We start from the raw sequence: 20292 nt of genomic DNA on the forward strand, positions 1-20292 counted from the left end.
AATCCCCTGACCGAAACCATCCCACATGATTCCTCTGCTATATTTAATGCCTTCGAACCCACCACGTCCCTAGAAATTCAAAATACCATTAAAAAAATGAAACCTGCCACACATCCAAGTGACACTATACCCACCAAACATCTTCTCGCCATCCCTGAAATCATAGCACCCTCAATTGCTAAAAGTATCAATTGCTCACTAGCTTCCGGAGAAATCCCTAATACGCTTAAACAAGCTATCATCAGACCTATTCTAAAAAAGCCCAAAGCTGATGCCTCTGACCTAACCAATTATCGACCTATTTCCAACCTTCCCTTCATAGCAAAAATCCTTGAAAAAATTGTAAACACGCAGCTCACTGAACACCTGGAAAAATTTGAAATTCTCTCTCCATTGCAACATGGTTTTCGTAAATGTATGAGCACCGAAACTCTGCTCATCTCTCTTATCAACACCATACTTACTGGGTTTGACAAAGGTCAATCCTTCCTACTAGCCATGCTTGACATTTCCGCGGCCTTTGATACTATTAATCACAACATTCTCATTACACGGCTCAAGGAAATCGGCATAGCTAACACCCCACTGCAATGGTTTGAAGCTTTCCTACAAGGACGGCAATATAAAGTCAATTTTGAAAACCATGACTCGCAACCATACAATATAAATCACGGAGTACCACAAGGATCTGCCCTCTCCTCTACTCTCTTTAATATTTATATCCTCCCTCTTTGTCACCTACTGACAGAACTTGACCTTTTGTACTTCATCTATGCGGATGACGTACAAATTGTTATCCCCATCACTGACTCCCTGAATGATGCCCTTAAAACATGAGATACTGCCCTCACCGCCATTAGTAACCTCCTTACTAGCATCAATCTGGCCATTAACCCCGATAAAACAGAACTTATGGTCATTTCCTCACAGAATCACAAAAACACAATTGCTGCCACTCACACATCACTCACTTCTCCTGACATCACTAACACTGTTAAACCACCTTAATTTTAAAAAACATATCAACAACATTATTAAAGATGGGTTCTTCAAACTACACATTCTAAAAAAAATTAAGACCGTTACTCTACCAACATGATTTCTGTACTGTACTGCAATCCCTCATTTTATCAAAAGTTGATTATTGTAATGCCCTTCTCCTAGGCCTACCCAAAACTACCATTCTACCACTACAAATGCTTCAGAATGCAGCAGCACGCATTCTCACCAACACCAGAAAATCGGAACATATTACTCCTATACTCAGAGATCTGCACTGGCTCCCCACTGCGCAGAGAATCATGTTCAAAACCTTATCTCTAATACACAAGACCCTTCACAATGAAAACATGACATGGTTCAATAATGAACTTTACTTCCACAAACACTCCAGAACCCCTAAAACACAACATGCAGCCACCCTTCACACCCCCACACATAAATGGCGCGCGTGGGGTACATTTGTGCTCGCTACCCGTCACGCACAAATGTACACCCGATTTTATAACATGTGCACGCTGCTGCGTGCATGTTATAAAATCGGGTGTCGGCGCGCGCAAGGGGGTGCACACTTGTGTACGTTGCGCGCACCGAGCCCTAGGGGAACCCTGATGGCTTTCCCCGTTCCCTCCGCTTCCCCCCACCTTCCCCTCCCTTCCCCTATCTAACCCACCCCCCAGCCCTACCTAAATCCCCCCTACCTTTGTTTCAGGAGTTACGCGCACGCTGGCCAGCTGCTGGCGCGCCATCCCCTGGCACGGCCTCTGTGCCGGAGGCCTCGGTCCCGCCCCTGGACCGGCGCCACGTCCACATCCCCGCCCCCTTCCTGCCCCTTTTTCAAAGCCCCGGGAGATACGCGCGTCCCGGGAATTGCGTACACAAGAGGGTTTTTAAAGGGTGCACAAGAGGGTTTTTAAAAGGTTACGTGCATAACCCTTTGAAAATCTACCCCTATACTTGTATCTTATCACTCAAAAGTATCTCCCAACACTGGCACATTTTTGTTCAAGCTATAGCCACCAAACCTAGTTTTTTGTTCAAGCATTAGCCTCCAAAAATGACATGAACCACATTTCAGCACCTCCGTGTACTTTGACCTGCAGCAGTAGTTTCATATTATTCAGCTGCCTTCCAAATAAGTTTGCACAAAACATAATTTGAACTTCAACATATTGTTTCCCCCTATGTAAAGAGAATTTATTTGAATTCTCCAAGATATTAGGGCTCCTCTGGTTCCCTTTTCCAATGTATGATATTAATGCTTTTATTCACATGCCTTGTCAATTAATATTTTGCCTGAAAATTTTCAAAGGCTTGAATAAGGGTGAGCAAGCCCAAGTGAATAAAAGAAAGTTATACAGTTAAATATGAAATATAGGAATAATGTTGAAGCCAATAGTGAGAATATAAATATGTATGCAGGCAAGTAAGTGCATTAAACCTATCATGAATAACAAATAATTGACATCCTTGCTGGCAGGCTTGACAGGCAGACCTAGAATTAAGTAAACATAAAGGATGAATTATCTTCTCACCCTCAGAAGTTACCCTTTCACAACACAGTTGAGATTTGTGGGTTGCTTTGGGGTGAGAGAGCTTGCACTGCTACTGTCTGTGCTGTACCTGTACTGTAGATAAAATGGAAGACTTTAGTTTCCAGTATTCTCAATATGGTACCTTTCACAAGTGCTAAATTCAGTACCAAATAAGTAATAAAATTCAGTTAGATTAAGCAACATATTGCTTTATATGTTGCTTTATTGAAGTATTTTCTTTCCTAATTAAAATAGAGTATTTTCTAGTATAAAGTATAAATGCACACTTCTAGTCTCATTTTATGAACTTGTAGAGTTTCCTGCCCAGTAAAACACATGGGGGTGCATTTTCAAAGCAGCATGCGGCTGTCCATGTGCGCAGTTTCCAATGCGCGTACATGGACGTGCCAATTTTATAACATGCGCACTCTGGCGTGTACATGTTATAAAATCGGATGCCCGCACATAGGGGGGACAAATTTTCATAAAATATGTGCAGCAATGCATTCGGGCCTTCCCCAGTTCCCTCCCAGTCCGCTCCAATTAAGGAGCGGACTGGGAGGGAAATTCCTACCCCGTTCCTACACTTCCTCCCTCTTCCTCTTTCCTCCCCACCCCCTAAACCTAACCTACCTTTCCCTAAATTTTTTATTTTATTACTTACTGCTTCTCCGTAGCAGAAGCAAGTTATGTGCGCTGGCCAGCTGCCGGCACGCTCTTCCCCAGAATAGTGGCTAATGGCTGCTGTCCCGGTTGGCTCCCGCCCAGACCACACCCCCGGCCCACCCCTTTTTCAGGACCCGGCACTTGTGCGCCTATTGGGACTTATTCATGTGGCCGGGCCCTTTTGAAAATACGCATGGTGCGCGCAGGGCATGGCCACATGTGTAAGTATCGATTTTTACATATGCAGCTCTTTGAAAATTCACCCGTTAGTATGGATTTATGAACACTTTTACTGTTATGTAAAATTTTGTTATGTTTAGCTTTTAGCATTAACTATCCAACATGAAAAACCGGATCTTGAAGAACAAAAGACAAAGCTTTTACAGCAGGAAGAAGACAAGAAGATTCAGTTGGCTAAACTTGAAGAATCTCTTTTAGAGGTAAAAAGACAGGAATATTAGAAGTCTGAGGTCATGTGTGAAGCTAGAATCCTCCATCCAGAACATAGGCCTTCTTCTCTATGTTTAATTTGTAAATGAATACTGTTTGGGATATACAGCATAACTGGGAATTCCTGCGATAATGATGGTAAAAATAATGTGTACGACATTGTACTTTCCATACACATTTAATAAGTGCTTTCCTCCTATCTCCACCTTCTCCTCCTTCCTAACCCGGCAGCCTCCTTTGCTCCATTGGGCATCCAGTTCAATTAAAACTTTCTCCACCGAAGTTATGAAGTGGCTGACCAGTCACTAAAAGCAAAATTTAAATTGGAAATTAAATTAAAACATTCTCCAATTGAAGTTATAGTGTCATGAACTTTAATTTGCACCTGCCTGGATTTTCTCCCTACAGCCTATACTCTCCCCCTCTGATTTAGTCCAGACATTGTAACAATCATATTCTATAGGACCACAATTTCCTCTGGAAGTTGAGACAAATGTGCTCTTGAGCCAGCTAATAGGTGTCTAACTTGAGAGATTGTTGGAATGTATCCTGCACTTTTTTAGGGATTATGAATACTGCCTCCCCAGTGTGGCCTTGCCCTGGCCCAACTTGTACTTTTTAAAGTCAGTTCCTTAATACAGAGGACTGGGTGTAGAACAGTGATGGCTAACCTATGACACACGTGTCAGAGGTGACACGCCGAGCCGTTTTGGCTGACACGCGCAGCGTTTCGAGGACTATCAGGAATTTTTTTTTTTTTATCGGCTGTGCCGAGCCTTTTCTTTTTCAGCTGCGCCGAGCCTTTAAATGTGTTTTTTAGTTTCCCCCTACCCTCCACCAATGCCCCCGGGCGCAGGGAGGCTCATGCGTCGCAGCGATGAGGCTCAAGACAACGCGCTGATGCTCCTCCTTCCTGCCTGTGCGGCCCCGGAAGTAAACATTGCCGGAGCCGCGTGGGCAGGAAGGAGGAAGCGAATCAGCGCGTGCAGAAGAGGAGGAGCCGCCGCAGGTCACTGTGAATCCCAAGTCGCAGCGGCCCAAGAAGAGGAAGAGGCCCGGTAGCAGGGCTGCCGCGGCCCGAGAAGATCAGGGCCGCTGCAGAGCCCATCCTGCGGCGACCCGCGAAGAGGAGGCCCAGAGGTGAGAGAGAGGCTGAGGGCCCGTAGAGTGCGTGTATGAGGTGAGTTGAGAGAGAGGACCTGAATGTTTGCAGAGACAGCATGTGAGAGCCTGTGTGTGTGTGTGTGTGTGAGACAGAGAGAGAGCATGTGCCAGTGAGAGCCTGTGTATATGAATGATTGTATGAGAGAGCATGTGCCAGTGAGAGCCTGTGTGTATGAATGATTGTATGAGAGAGAGCATGTGCCAGTGAGAGCCTGTGTGTATGAATGATTGTATGAGAGAGCATGTGCCAGTGAGAGCCTGTGTGTATGAATGATTGTATGAGAGAGAGCATGTGCCAGTGAGAGCCTGTGTGTATGAATGATTGTATGAGAGAGCATGTGCCAGTGAGAGCCTGTGTGTATGAATGATTGTATGAGAGAGAGCATGTGCCAGTGAGAGCCTGTGTATATGAATGATTGTATGAGAGAGAGCATGTGCCAGTGAGAGCCTGTGTATATGAATGATTGTATGAGAGAGAGCATGTGCCAGTGAGAGCCTGTGTATATGAATGATTGTATGAGAGAGCATGTGCCAGTGAGAGCCTGTGTGTATGAATGATTGTATGAGAGAGAGCATGTGCCAGTGAGAGCCTGTGTATATGAATGATTGTATGAGAGAGCATGTGCCAGTGAGAACCTGTGTGTATGAATGATTGTATGAGAGAGAGCATGTGCCAGTGAGAGCCTGTGTATATGAATGATTGTATGAGAGAGAGCATGTGCCAGTGAGAGCCGGTGTGTGTGAGAAAGAGAAATGCATGTGAGAATGAGAACCTGACTGTGTGTTTGAGGGAAGAAGATGGAGAAAAAAGAAACAGAAAAAAAGACAATATAAAAGGAATTGGCAAAAAAATAAGAAAGGGAAGGTGAAAAAAAAGCCTGTGACCAACCAATTAGAAAACTAAGATCAGACAGCAAAGGCAAAAAAAAAAAAAAATGTACTTTTTAGTGATTGGCACATGTACTCTTTGGGAATGTGCAAGAATAGCACTTTCTCAACGGATCTCACAATGTACGAGATCAGCATGGAGAAAGTAGAAGCCCACGGGGCCTGCACAGAGGAGGCAGCAGAATGGACTTCAGTGTCAGTAGCAGCAATCGGCACCTCCGCAATAGCCACGCGGCATCAGTGACAGTGGCAGCAGAGGAATGAGAGAGGTTCTGAGTTTGCTGGCAAAAGAAAGAGAGGGGGGGTCTACCTTTAGTGTGTGAATGTGTATGAATGGGACTCTGCCTGGGGGTGTATGTGTGTGAATGCATGGGTGCCTGCCTGGGGGTCTGTGTGTGTGAGAATGAATGTGTGCATGCCTGGGAGATGGGGAGGGAGTGTTGTGAACATGAATGGGAGCCAATAAAAGAAACCGACTGACAGATGAAGTTTGTAACGCTTGCTTGGACTTGAAGTGTACGAAATACCAACCTTCAATTGAAGATTTAGCCAATGAAATTCAGCAACAAAAAAGTCACCAAGCAGGTAAGGTAAAGAATTATTTGTTTTTGCTTTATTAATAAATACAGTATATATATTAAAATTATAACTTTGTTGATTAGAGCTACAAATATCACAAAATTATGGATTTTTCTAGAAGTGACACACCACCCGAGTTATGCTCGGTTTTTTTATGAATTTTGACACACTGAGCTCAAAAGGTTGGCCATCACTGGTGTAGAAGGATCATACTGTTAACATGGGGTCTTCTTTTAACCTGAATCTGTATAACACTGAGAGCTATCCCTTCAAAAGACTATTAAAACAGTTAATTGTGATAAAGTGCCTAATTTCAATTCATCCATGTGATGTTTTTGCTTAGAATAAGCAGAAACCAAAAGCACTATATCAACAAGAGCATGCTCATATTATTTACTAACAAAGAAAATTACAATCTAGTAAAGAGTGTCAGCAAGCCAGGAAACAAGTGCAAGACCACCTCAAGGATGGTTGCCCGGACCTCTCTATCATCCATTCAAAGAAATTATGCCTCTTTCTTTAATGATGAAGGCGATCGGGTGATCCAATTGAAGCACGCTGACTTACAAGAGAACTGTCTGCTGTCAGATAAGTCCCCCCTGATACAGGGAAACTGAAATGCCAGCTGATGTCGGAGTTTTGCTTTGTCTGCTCCTTTGCTGATTTATCTGAATGCTATGTGGCTTTTATATGCATACTAAAAATTAAATACAAATAGTTATCACTTGTTTTTCTGAATACTATTGTGACTAGCAGAAATAACAAAAGCTATGATCCCAAACAATCCATACAATTAATCGTGTAAGTACACAGTATAATGGTTGTAAGCAGACCTCATATCAAGGCATACAAATTCATTGCTATTTAGCAAAAGGTATACCGAAAATATAATCATAGGTCTTATTGTATTTTTTGAGCTTATTTTGTTGCTAAAGTGCAATAGTGCATAGTCCATACGTGACCTATAATTCGGTTATTCCAAAAATTTTTAACTTAGCTTCATAGGCAAAATGGAGAAACGCCAGAGACATGGTCGTGAGATCTTACAACCGGGCTCTCCGGTTGTAAGATCTCACGACCATGTCTCTGGCGTTTCTCCATTTTGCCTATGAAGCTAAGTTAAAAATTTTTGGAATAACCGAATTATAGGTCACGTATGGACTATGCACTATTGCACTTTAGCAACAAAATAAGCTCAAAAAATACAATAAGACCTATGATTATATTTTCGGTATACCTTTTGCTAAATAGCAATGAATTTGTATGCCTTGATATGAGGTCTGCTTACAACCATTATACTGTGTACTTACACGATTAATTGTATGGATTGTTTGGGATCATAGCTTTTGTTATTTCTGCTTACCTTATCGCTATTCCCTGCTTAGTACTGTTGCACTAGAGGATATAATAATTTTCTATTATTGTGACTATCCATTTCTTTGGGTGGATGATTGAGAGGTCCAGGCAACCAGCCTTGAGGTGGTCTTGCTCTTGCTTCCTGGCTTGCTGTTACCCTTTAGTGGATAATACTTTAAAATCGTCAGCTCAGTGTGCTGCAACAGTCAAAAAAGCAAACAGAATGTTAGGAATTATTAGTTAGGGAATGGTTAATAGAACGGAAAATGTCATAATGCCTCTATATCGCTCCATGGTGAGACCGCACCTTGAATACTGTATACAATTCTGGTCGCCGCATCTCAAAAAAGATATTATTGCGATGGAGAAGGTACAGAGAAGGGCAACCAAAATGATAAAGGGGATGGAACAGCTCCCCTGTGAGGAAAGGCTGAAGAGGTTAAGACTGTTCAGCTTGGAGAAGAGATGGCTGAGAGGGGATATGATAGAGGTCTTTAAGATCATGAGAGGTCTTGAACGAGTAGATGTGAATCGGTTATTTACACTTTCAAATAATAGAAGGACCAGGGTGCATTCCATGAAGTTAGCAAGTAGCACATTTAAGACTAATCGGAGAAAATTATTTTTCACTCAACGCACAATAAAGCTCTGGAATTTGTTGCCAGAGGATGTGGTTAGTGCATTTAGTGTAGCTGGGTTCAAAAAAGGTTTGGATAAGTTCTTGGAGGAGAAATCCATTAAAGGCTATTAATCAAGTTTACTTAGGGAATAGCCACTGCTATTAATTGCATCAGTAGCATGAGATCTTCTTAGTGTTTGGGTAATTACCAAGTTCTTGTGGCCTGGTTTGGCCTCTGTTGGAAACAGATGCTGTACTTGATGGACCCTTGGTCTGACCCAGCATGGCAATTTCTAATGTTCTTATGTTCTTTTTACTAGATTGTAAATTTCTTTGTTACTAAATAATACGTGTATGCTCTTGTTGATATAGTTCTTTGGAACCTGTTTTGATGTATTTGGATACTTTTATATACAGGTCAAACTGGATTTATTTATTTATTTATAACTTTTATATACCGAGGTTCAATTAACAGGATTAATTATCACTTCGGTTTACATTACAACCAGCAAAAAACAACAATGACAAAGTCTTGTCTTACATTGAACAAGGTAGAGAAACCTGGATAACATAACTATTTATGTTAACATATTTGTAGATACATTATTAATAAATGTTTAAACATAAAAAATATACATATTTAGTTTGTGTCAGTTGTTAAATATTTTTATTTTTCCCCCAGACACTCGCAACCTCTCAAGGAAATATTCTTGACAATAAGGATCTCATTGAATCCTTGAATCAGACCAAAGCAAGCAGTGCGCTCATTCAGGAGTCACTCACTGAGTCCCATAGACTGCAGATATTTCTTGATCAGGTATTCTTTAATTTAGTTACTATTTCTGTAAATTGTCTAATTTAACAGTGTGACAAGGTAATGGACAGAGCCAGAAAAAGAAAAACAATGCCTCTGCTCAGGTAATTGGTGAGACTCACCTGGAGTATTGTGTCCAGTTCTGAAGATTGTACATTTGAAAGGATACAAGCCAAGTGGAGGCAGACCAAAGGAAGGCTACCAAAATGGTGCAGAGTTTACACTAAAAGTAATAGAAATTGACATGGACCTACATATGCATAGCCTAGGCAAAAAGACAGGAGAAAAGGGAATGCTAGATATTCAAATTCCTGCCTGTGGCCCAGAAGTTAGATTTGCAGTATTGGGTTCAAACTGCCTGAGAGTTTGGGATAGTCCAACTCCCATACTACTCAGTAGTGGTAGAGTCAGCATTGAAGCATGCTAAGCACACTTGTGATTATACTAACACACATGTTAGGGAAAACCAAAAGGCATTGGACACATTTGGGAAAAAGGCATTTCAGGAATCCATGCAAATTGTCTGATTGTGGCTCATCAGCTCTACATGGTACAGTATCTATGCACTGCCTAGTAGACTGTATCGCACATTGTTATGAGCTAGTTGGATTACAGATTTCATCAAGATTTATTAAGTCACGATAGTCCAAGATAAGTTCTTGGAGGAGATAGTCCAAGATAAGTTCTTGGAGGAGAAGTCCATTAATGGCTATTAATTAATTATACTTAGAATAGCCACTGCTATTAATTGCATCAGTAGCATGGGTTCTTCTTAGTGTTTGGTTAATTGCCAGGTTCTTGTGGCTTGGTTTTGGCCTCTGTTGGAAACAGGATGCTGGGCTTGATGGACCCTTGGTCTGACCCAGCATGGCAATTTCTTATGTTCTTAAGTGAAAGCCATGTTGTCATCACTGGCTCGTTTCACGGCCATTTCCATTGAGGACGTATGAAAAGCTGCTACTTGTCATCTATACGCACCTTCACATACCACTACTCTCTGGACAACATGTCCCGAAGAGAATGCACCTTTGAGCAAGCAGTTTTGTGCAGCCTCTTCACCCAATAGCCCACTCTCCACTTAGGGGCATTGGGTTGCCTTAAGTAAGTGTGCCACATTGTAATTCTTAGCTTGGGATTCCCTATGCATAATAACTAATTCATACCTGCTTGTCAATGGAGAAATCAAATTTGCTTACCTTTAAACATAGTTCTCCATAGACAGCATGATAAATTTGTTATTCTTTGTATGCATCCGCCTCCCAGGAGAGTCAACTATCTTGCTAAAGTATAAGCTCTGAAAGAGGTGCTAATGAGGCAGTAGGCATGTGTAGGGAACCCCAACTCATGCTTAGTAAAGTCTTTACTGAGATCTGGGTCTTTGTCTGCACTATTAGATTGTTATATTTAAGGAAGTATGTGAACCCTGGGCCGAGATGAGAGATGTCTCCACCCACAGAGAAGAGACCTGTGAGCCACACTGTCAGCAGGCGCAGTCTCAGTGGTGTGGGACACAGCTAGAAGTGGAGACTTTATTATATAGGAAGGAAAAGTAATGTCTACAGAATGGAGATAGGAGTACAGTCCTGGGCAATGGGAATTACTCAGACTGAGTCACAGCTGAGAAGATCCGGTAGTGGCCTGCGGAGCGGGGTACGCCGGGGATCCCCTCTGGTAAATTGTAGGCACCTCAAGAATACAGATCCAGTAGTGGCTTGCAGAGCGGGTTATGCCGAAGATGTCTGTACAGTAGATGTTGAAGAACTGGTAGCGATGCCAGAACCCGGAAGTGGCTCCTGAAATGTTGCGAGGTTATTCTGTAGAGCAGGAAAGCTGAATGACTTCTATTGAAGAAAGGCGGTAGTGGCCGAGGGTCGGGGTACGCCACGTGGAATCACCATTGCAGTTAGTATAGTAGAAGTCAGTGGACGTACTCACAGTAGATGGTTCCTGGAGAGAGATAGAGACCTGAGAAGCAGGTCTTAGTAGTAGTCAGGCAGGAAAGCCCTCCGAGGAGCAGACAGCCCGGAACACAGGGGAGCCCCTGAGGAGTGGGTAATCAGAGCGTCTGAATGCCAAGACTGAGTCAGGAACAGGAAGTCCTTGAGTGTGGAGAATTCAGCAAGACGGAACTCCTTGCTAACTTGAGGAAGGCAAGGGCTGGTGAGATTATATACGCTAGCGGGTTGACGTCATCGGGCAGGGACACCCCCGAGGTTTCTGCCATGACGTGTTCAAATGAGGCCCTTACGCGCACGTGTCTAGGTAACTCCTGGTCCAAGATGGCGGTCAGCAGCGCCCACGCTATCCCGGGAACACCGGAGACGTCGGCAAGGACTGTCAGAGACCGCCATTCTTTCCAGACTTGATGGAGCGTGGAAAAAAGAGCTGAGCATGAGAGGTCGTAGCCGTCTGCAACCGACAGGCGTAACATGGATGATGTCACCCCCCACCTTTAATGGCTAATTCATCCTGCTGTGTGTGGAGAACCCTGTTTATAGGTAAGCAAACTTGCTTTTTACATAAACCATTGGCCCAGAATAATCTTGGACAGCTAAGCTCTCAGTAGAATTTGGAACAGATTCAAACATCACTTATGTGGTTGAGGCCTTTCTACCATGGGAAAGAGGATGGAGATTTTCTGCCAAGTTTTTCCAGATTCCAAAAAAGACAGAAGGACTCTGTCCCATCCTAGTCCTAAATGACTTAAAGGAAAATTGGTTCTTGCCTGCTAATATTCATTCCTGGAATATCACAGATCAGTCCAAATGCCTGGGATTTACTTCCCTCCCAGCAGATGGAGACAGAGAAGAAAAGCTTTACTGACACTGCTACTTAACCTAGTGTGCCACTTGCAGTCCCTCAGTATCATCTGTACCCAAGTGAAGATAAGGTTAAGTGTAGCCAAAGTAAATTTTAAACTTGTAATTTGGAACCATCATCCCTCTCTTAGACTGTGCAGCAGGAAGGTGAAGCCCATTTACACTGGATCCCTGTTCCAATCAACATAGAAAATAAAACCTTCTGACCATCAATCTACTCTGCATTATGTACATACCGAAAACAAAAAAGGAGCTTCTTAGAGACGAGTGGGTCTTTGGACTGATCTGTGTTATTCCAGGAATGAAAATTAGCAGGTAAGAACCAATTTTTCTTTCCTGTTCATTCCCCAAATCAGTGCAGATGACTGAGCTGACCCAAGCTCCTCTAAACTGGGCAGGTTAACTTCGCTTTCAGCACACTCATCCCAAATACAGCTGAATCTGGAGCCCAGACATCCAGTCAGTAATATCTGGCGAAAGCATGCAGTGACTTCCATGTAGCTGCTCAACATATTTCTTCTGGAGAAACAAGCTGATATTCAGCCCATGAGCTTGCCTTTGCTCAAATAGAGTGAGTCCACAGGCCCTCAGGCACTGGCCTACCCTTAGAAATATACACCGATCCAATTGCTTCCTTAAGCCAGTGCACAATAGTAGCCTTGGAAGCCTTACTCCCTTTCTTTAGTGCACTCCAAAGCAAGAAAAGGTGGTCTGATCTCTGGAAACCATTGGAAACCTTATGATAACTCAACAAAGCTTGATGCAAATCCAAGAAATGAAGCTCTTTCACATGAGGCATAGACAAATCCAAGTTTGGAAATATGAGGAGTTCCACTATTAACTGAGATGAATGGTAGACAGAACCTTCGACAGAAAAGAAGGCACTGTGTGCAATGATATGCTCTCCGACGAAATCTGCAGAAAGTGGTCCCTACATGATAACACCTGAAGTTCCGAAATCCTTTTGGCAGAACAAATGGCCACCAAAAATACCACCTTCAGGATCAGATTTTTTAGAGAGATCCTCTTCAAAAGTTCAGAAGGAGCTCCACAAAGATTCTGCAGAACCAGATTAAGATTCCACAAGGGACACAGCTTTTTCACCGCAGGCCATAAATGCTTCGCACCCTGAAGAAAACGAGCCAGATCCGGATGTGAAGCCAGAGAAGCTCTTTGTACCTTATCTCAGATACATCCCAAGGTTGCCACTTGCACCCGAAGTAGATTAAAAGCCAGAACCTTTCTAGACCTCCAAACCCATCTCCCATACATCCATCACCATTACAGAGAACCCTTCAGCTGATGACTTTGTTGAATACTGCATTGAAAAAATTCAAGCTATACACTTCTCATTTGTCCCTACCCTTTCCCTCTCAGCACCTTCAAGCCCAAACAATTAAAGCATGCCTGAAACCCCTCCCCCAAGCCCAAACATATCAAGTCAATCACTCGACAATATCCTACTAAGTTCCAGCTATCTCCCACAATGAGATAACAAAGATCCTTCAAAGCCTCAATCAATCTATTTGCCTGTTAGATCCTATTTCCCCTAAATTCATCTGCAACCAGAAACAGAAATAACAAATGTCATGTTAACCCAAGGTTCCCTACCGTTCTTACTAAAAATCGTGGTATTCAGGCACATCTTGAAGAAATAAAGTGTTGACCCTAAAAATAGTCGATCGTTTTCATTCAGTTTCCAGCCTTCCTTTCCTATCCAAGGCCTAGATTCATCAAAATGCTATAAATTTTGCATGAATAGTGCTGGCAGTAAAAGAAGGGTAATTTTTCACTTACCACAACATGCGCTATTTTAGCACTTTGCATAGGTATTTTACTGCAATGTGCATTAAATTTATCACACCTGCGATGTTTACACTTTGCAAGCCAAGAAGTGCCCAGACAGGCATTTCCTGAGAGAGAGTGAGAGCAAGAGCAAGATTCATAGTAGTCAACTCTTTATACCTCTATAGGAGGGTCATCTAGTAACTCGAGGAGAGGTTTTGGTGATGGACTAGGGTTTGGGGGCCAGTTTTACATGCACAGTCAGATGTATGAACAGCACAATATACATCAGTGAAGATTTGATGTGATTTGGAATGAGGAAAGGTACACAAAGTTGAGATTTCTACAATGTTCTCTCGCCCTACCTTGATAGTACTCAACTACAGATGCATCAAACTAGGGCGAGAACCGGCCCCAAAATCCCTAGTCCACCACCAAAATCTCACCTCGAGTTATTAGATGACTAATATGTGTGCCACCTCAGAGGATCTCTCTTTCTCGTTCGCTCTCTCTTCCCACCCCCCACCCCACCCCCCATCCCTGGCCTAATGCATTTTGATGAATGATCCTATAAATTAGCCAACATCCTTGTTACAGGAAGTCTTCAAAACAGATTCTGCCTTGCTAGCATTACCCAACATTATCGACCTGCATGCTGAACAAGGTGGTCTCTCCCACTTAGTCCTACTAGATCTTTCCACCACATTTGGCACTGTAGATCACCTCCTGATTAATGCTTGGAAGGCATTAGGATTGAGGGCACAATTCTCAAATGGTTCAAATCATTATTGACCAACAGAGCATAGTCCAACAAAGCATCTATACCTAGGGATCTCACCTGTGGAGTGCCCCAAAGGTTTGATGTTTTCCATGATCCTTTTTGTTACCTTTTGGTCGATGATTATCAACTGTGTCCAAACAGGGATGGACCAGGCTGAAGCCATTGCTAATTTGAACAATTATCTCGGCAGTAGTTCAATGGCTTAACAAATACAAACTCAAACCCCTCCAAATCTGAACTCCTCTGGCTAAACTGTCAAGGGTGTTCCCTTTCAGAAACCTCCTTACAACATAAAGACTTTGTGCAGCCTGGGATATCACCTTAATCATAATGGAAAACCAAATCATAACTGTGGTAAATAACTCTTTTTTGTACCTTTGACAGATTTGCCAGCTTCAACTACTTTGAGAAGCATGACCTTGCTACCATGATTGATTCATTAATTACCACCTTCATAGACTATTGTAAGTCCTTATTTTGTAGCATCTCAGTATTACCTCAAATGCCTCCAATTTCTGAGGAGTATAGCAACTAGACTTCTGGTTGAGGCCAAGGCAACAGGCCACACAAAACCAGTCCTGAGTCACGGGCTTCCAGTCGAAAGTAAGATAACATTTAATAAACTCATCTGTGTTTTAAATACATTAATCATTTGGTACCAGAATATCTCGCCCATCTTCTATTCTTTTATACTCCCAAGAAGGAGCTTCAATCCTCACAACAGGCCCTTCTTTCATCTACTCTGCTGATTACTGCAAGATTATCGTGCACAAGAATTCACGCATTCAATTCTTGTCCCCAAAATATGGAATAAGATACTGATGGCCCTCCATTTTGAAACATGTTACCTCACCTTCCAGAAAATAATCAAAGCTTGGCTATTCATACAGACTTTCCCCCAGATTCTGCAGCAGAGACTCTACCTCTCCTACGTGAATGCTGGCTGTTTAGCCCAGCCTTTCCCTTTAATTCTACAGCAGAGACCCCATGCCACCCCCTTTCTACTTGAACTCTGACTAATCTGCCAGGCATTCTCATAGAACCTACAGCAGAAACTCCTCATCAACTAATATATATATCAGTAACTCTTTTTTTTTTTTTTTAATTTAATCTTTATTAAATTTTTCACAAGTAGCGTACATCATGAAAAAACAGGAAAATATGTTACACAACACTGTGTTAAAAGAGGGCCTTCCCCTGCATCTAATTACAGAATGAATACCAGCTTCAGACGGTAATAAAGAAAGGGGTTTATTAATAAAAGTAATTAATAGAGGAATGCGGAAAGTTTCCTCTATGGAGCAGAATATACAGAAAGAAAATAGTACAAGCAAAGGTGTACAGTCTGTTCAAAATCTGCTCAGAGCTTCAAGATATGTGCTTCAGCTTATAAAGGGTCTGGGGTCTGCTATTATCAGTCATCTGCATAATCCACACCCTTTACCTTTAATAGCCAATCAATATATATGTTAACATGTGTACTTTAGCTTGCTCTTACTATAGGCCACAGGCCTCTTCTTATCAGTTAGAATAACAAACTTAGTTCCATCCTTCCAGGAATGATGTCATCTGTGCTGGATGATTTTCTGGCAAGTTCAATGATCCTAGTGCTTCACAGTGCTATAACTACATATGTGCAGGATATATGCAGTGCACTATTCTACATATCCCCCTGTGAAGGGTGATTAGCTAAGAACCCTTCATACGTATCTGCGTCGCATATCGCCATGTCTTAGGCTGCCCAGCCTAGTTAAGGCTAATCCTTACTGGCGAGAGACATTACCCGTCTTCGTACCGATATGCTCATTTTTCACAGATAGTCATTACAGGTGGTGGGGAATGGTGCAGTGTCAGCATGAGAATCCAGAAGCATCAGGTTCAAGGTTTCAGCTTGATTAAGCATGATCCGAGTGCTAGTCTGTGTCACCAGCATTTCAGAAACTTGATCACGGCATCTTCGTAGGCAGATACAGAGACATGGTAAGCAGAGACAAACAACTAGCCCAAGTAAGGCAATTGTACACATGGAGCCAATTAGAATTTTGAATCCTGAACCTAAACTAGAAAACCATGATCCAAGGGATCCAAATGGATCACTGACATCAAGTCCTTTCCAGGTTTGCACCGGTACATGTGCTATAGACATCATGTTCTGAGTGATTTCCTCAATCACTTCACCCTTGTCGTCTATTTGAAGACAACAGTTACTGAGGTTAAATTTACCACATAAACCTCCTTCTGCAGCTAGTATGTAATCTAATGCAAGACGATTCTGATAAATAGCATTCCGAAAACCCTTTTGCTGAGTGGCTAATATTCTCAGTGCTTTAGCAGTTTCATTAGTAATTATTTCAACAACAGCTTGCAATCTTATAATACGATTCAACATATAAATTGGAGTTCTATAACCCCAAGAGCCATCCTAAGCCCAGGAGGCTGGATCATAATATGCTATAATACGTTCAGGGGGCCATTCATCATCTTTCCAGTTACCTATACTAAGGTTTCTCTTCTTACGCACATCTGAGTATGTACTATACACGGGCATCCCTAGTTGTTGACCCATTCGTAAGGGGATTAAGAAAAACGAGTGGCGTATAGTACCCACGGTACAGGTTCCAAACCAATCAGTAGGTAAAGAGGCATGTGCATATCGTCCACATATCCAGTATAGACCTTGTGGGGCAGGCCAAAGGGTAGGGATCTTGCGGGTACCTATCGAAAGAAGGGGCTCAGTAGTCCAAAGAGTTAGGTTTGGGATCACAGATGAGTTAGGCCAATGAGTGTACCGGATAGTGGTAGAGGAGGTGTAGTTAAGGGTAGTCTGAGACATGCAAGAAGAATTACCTACAGCTGTGACATGATCCATGGTATAAGGCCTATGAATACACCAGGTAGGTATTATAGAGTGAGCCAATATCCATCGGGCTTTGTTAAATCGTGGGGGTAGAACAAGAGAGGAAGCATTATAGGGCATGGACCAATTCCATTCCTTAGCTTCCCATGGCCAGTTATCTCCCATATCTGTACCACCACAAACACAACAATTGGAAACATTAAGTGAGGTAGTAATGGCGTTAGCAAGGTCAACAAACAAATTTCGTGCAGTTTGGGATATAGGAAAGGGTTCAGTAACATGCTGGTAAAATTCTTTAAAAATGGCAGAATGATCTAATGGACTCCTGCGAGTTATAACCTTCTGAATATAGAAGAATCCTCCAGGATCTACTCCTGAGGCTTGAATTCGGATACCGAAAACGTTACCCCATTTGTAGAGAAATTCAGATGGCTTGATAAGGGTAAAGTTAACCTTATTACAAGTATTTAAGGCACAGTTGGACAAACTTGGTACTAATGTCAAGGAAGCAGACTTATAAGTGGTATCCCATGAAGCAAAGGCTACACAAGTCCAGTAACCACAGTAGGAATCCGCTACAGTGGAGGTGCAGCGTCCCTTGTCCTTGTATGTGCGGGGCCATTGTTTCGGACATATGTACTTATGATTGTGCATGTAAGTACGGTGCCCTTCTAGGGAACTTCCACAAGTATGAAGAAAATCCCAGTTTGAGATCAAGGAACATACTTCAAAGATAAGGGAGGTAGGCTTGTCAATAGGGGACAGGGGAACAGATGTCAGGAGTGGTCCTTGGGACGATCCTCCTTTGTGAACTTGTAGCCATTGTTGGGCAGGGGCTTCAGTAGGGTCAAAACAGATAATAGTTGTCTGCACGGTACATACGCTGTATCGTGTGGAATTATGAGAACAGTAAGTAACTGTCCCTTGACAATCATAATGGGATTTGTATAGCAGAGTGGAAGTTTTAGTCGTACCATCTATAGTTACTGTGATGCAAGCATTACAATTCGGGTCAGTAGTGCATACAGGGAGTATGCCATTCCAAAAGGATAATACACAAAAAAGAATAAACATGTTAATGCAAAAAGTGAATACCAAACTGAAAATACAAAAGCAAACTAATAGTAACAAAGATGATAAACAAGACAGCAATAATGCACATCTAAGTATCAAAGCTAAAGAAAAAGGGATCCTTGGAACATATTGGTCAAGTCCTTAAATGAGGGTAATTGTCCTTAAGTATCAGTATGGCAGTCCATATCTGTCAACGTGGGCTGTGGACGTATGTCCTTAAGATGAGTCCACACCGTATCTTTGTCAAGTTTAACAGCGGTAGGAGTGACGGCAGTAACAGGGAAGGGTCCCACGTACACGGGGTCCTTCCAGCTCTTATGTGTATAGTTCTTTCTCCACACTAGATCACCGACTTTCACGGGAGGGGTGCACTCATCATCTCCGGACCCATCATTGGGGAATCCTGCAAAAGAATGAACATAGGTTAGCGCAGCACATAAATTCTTCCAATATGTGGGGAGACGATCCACCATAGCAGTGCTAGGGGTAACCCAAGGCATAAACCTTCCAGTTTGTAGCTGAAACGGAGATAAACGTAAGTTGGTGATGGGAGCATTCCGCAGATAAAGTAAGGCCCATGGCAGACAGTTCAGCCAGGAGCCTTGCGTCTGTGCCATAAGTAACCGTAAACGAGTTTTCAACAGACCATTGTACCGTTCGACAAGACCATTGCTCTGAGGCCTATAGACAGCCACACGACGATGGTGGCATCCTAGCATTTGCATAATGTTGTCCACCAACCTATTGACGAAGTGAGTACCGTTATCGGTGACAATGCAGTGAGGGAATCCATGTCTAGGTATGAGTTCCTGACATAACGCATGTGCCATGACATCACTGGACTCACTTTTGCAGGGGAAGGCTTCAATCCAATGGGAATATCTATCCACGCAGACTAAAAGATATCTCAGGCGCTGTACTCTAGTTCCCATATCGGTAAAATCGCAATGCCATTCAATACCGGGACCTTAAGGTCTCGGGATGTGACCAGAGATAACGGAAGGACCTCTGCGAGGAATATTACCAGTACAAATGTGGCACAACTGAACTGTTTCGTGGCATATGGTTCGAATTTTAGGATTCCACCATACAGATAAGTCTTCAATAAGCTGGGTGGCTGGCCTATGAGCAGGTAGATGTAGGCTAGTAGCCATGGTTCTAGCAGCCATCAAGGGCAAACAAGGTTTCCCTGAGGGATGGGTATACAAAAAGCAATCTTCACCGGGGTGACTAATAGGTGTAGCTCCAGCATATAACCATGCTTGTATCTCAGCTTCTGTAGCGTCTTGTTGAAGCTTGTAGGCAGTCTGAATGGGTGAGGGGACATCTTTCTCTTGATGCCATGAAGGGGTGTCTTCCTCAATCCGCATAGTATCACGTGCTTTAGTCTGTGAGCGAGTCGTCACCATAACGCTATCCGGGTCAGGCAACTCGTTACATCGTTGTGGTTTCAAATCTTGAAGTTCGTTATCAACCAGGTGGTTACCATAAGCTTCCCAAGATGAGGAGGGTTTCTGATGACCTTTCACCCAAGTAATGGCGACTTGTTCGCCTCTTACACCAAATTCTTCAAGGGATGTAAACAATTTCTGCCAAATGTGTATACTATTGAGAGTAGCTCCAGTACTCGTAGTCATCCCTCTTTTTTTCCATTTATGACGATGTTGATGTACCGACGAGAACACATAATGGGAAGCAGTATAGATAGACAAAGAAACAATAGGAGAGCGGTGTTCTAGCACGTAGTCTAGAACCCATGTGACGGCAATGAGTTCACCCTCCTGCACACCAGTGTCAGGGGGTAGAGAGAACACGTGTTTTTCAACTACAGTGTCCGTAAATGGTAGAAGCCGAAGGGCAGCAAAGCCAGTGGAGGTGAACCAAAATTCTCCCTCGTCCAGCGGAA

At 42.8% G+C, this 20292-nt stretch overlaps 1 protein-coding gene across 1 annotated transcript in view; it reads left to right on the forward strand.

Annotated features, from left to right (window-relative positions):
• Positions 1–20292, forward strand: part of DYNC2H1 (dynein cytoplasmic 2 heavy chain 1) — a 1848033-nt gene that overhangs the window by 1221726 nt on the left and 606015 nt on the right. Inside the window, exons 67-68 of the mRNA XM_029602426.1 lie at positions 3521–3640; positions 8939–9073. Of these exons, the coding sequence (XP_029458286.1) occupies positions 3521–3640; positions 8939–9073 (255 nt within the window). The remainder of the gene's footprint in view (positions 1–3520; positions 3641–8938; positions 9074–20292) is intronic.

Source organism: Rhinatrema bivittatum, chromosome 5, assembly GCF_901001135.1.
Source record: "Rhinatrema bivittatum chromosome 5, aRhiBiv1.1, whole genome shotgun sequence".
NCBI lineage: Eukaryota > Metazoa > Chordata > Amphibia > Gymnophiona > Rhinatrematidae > Rhinatrema > Rhinatrema bivittatum.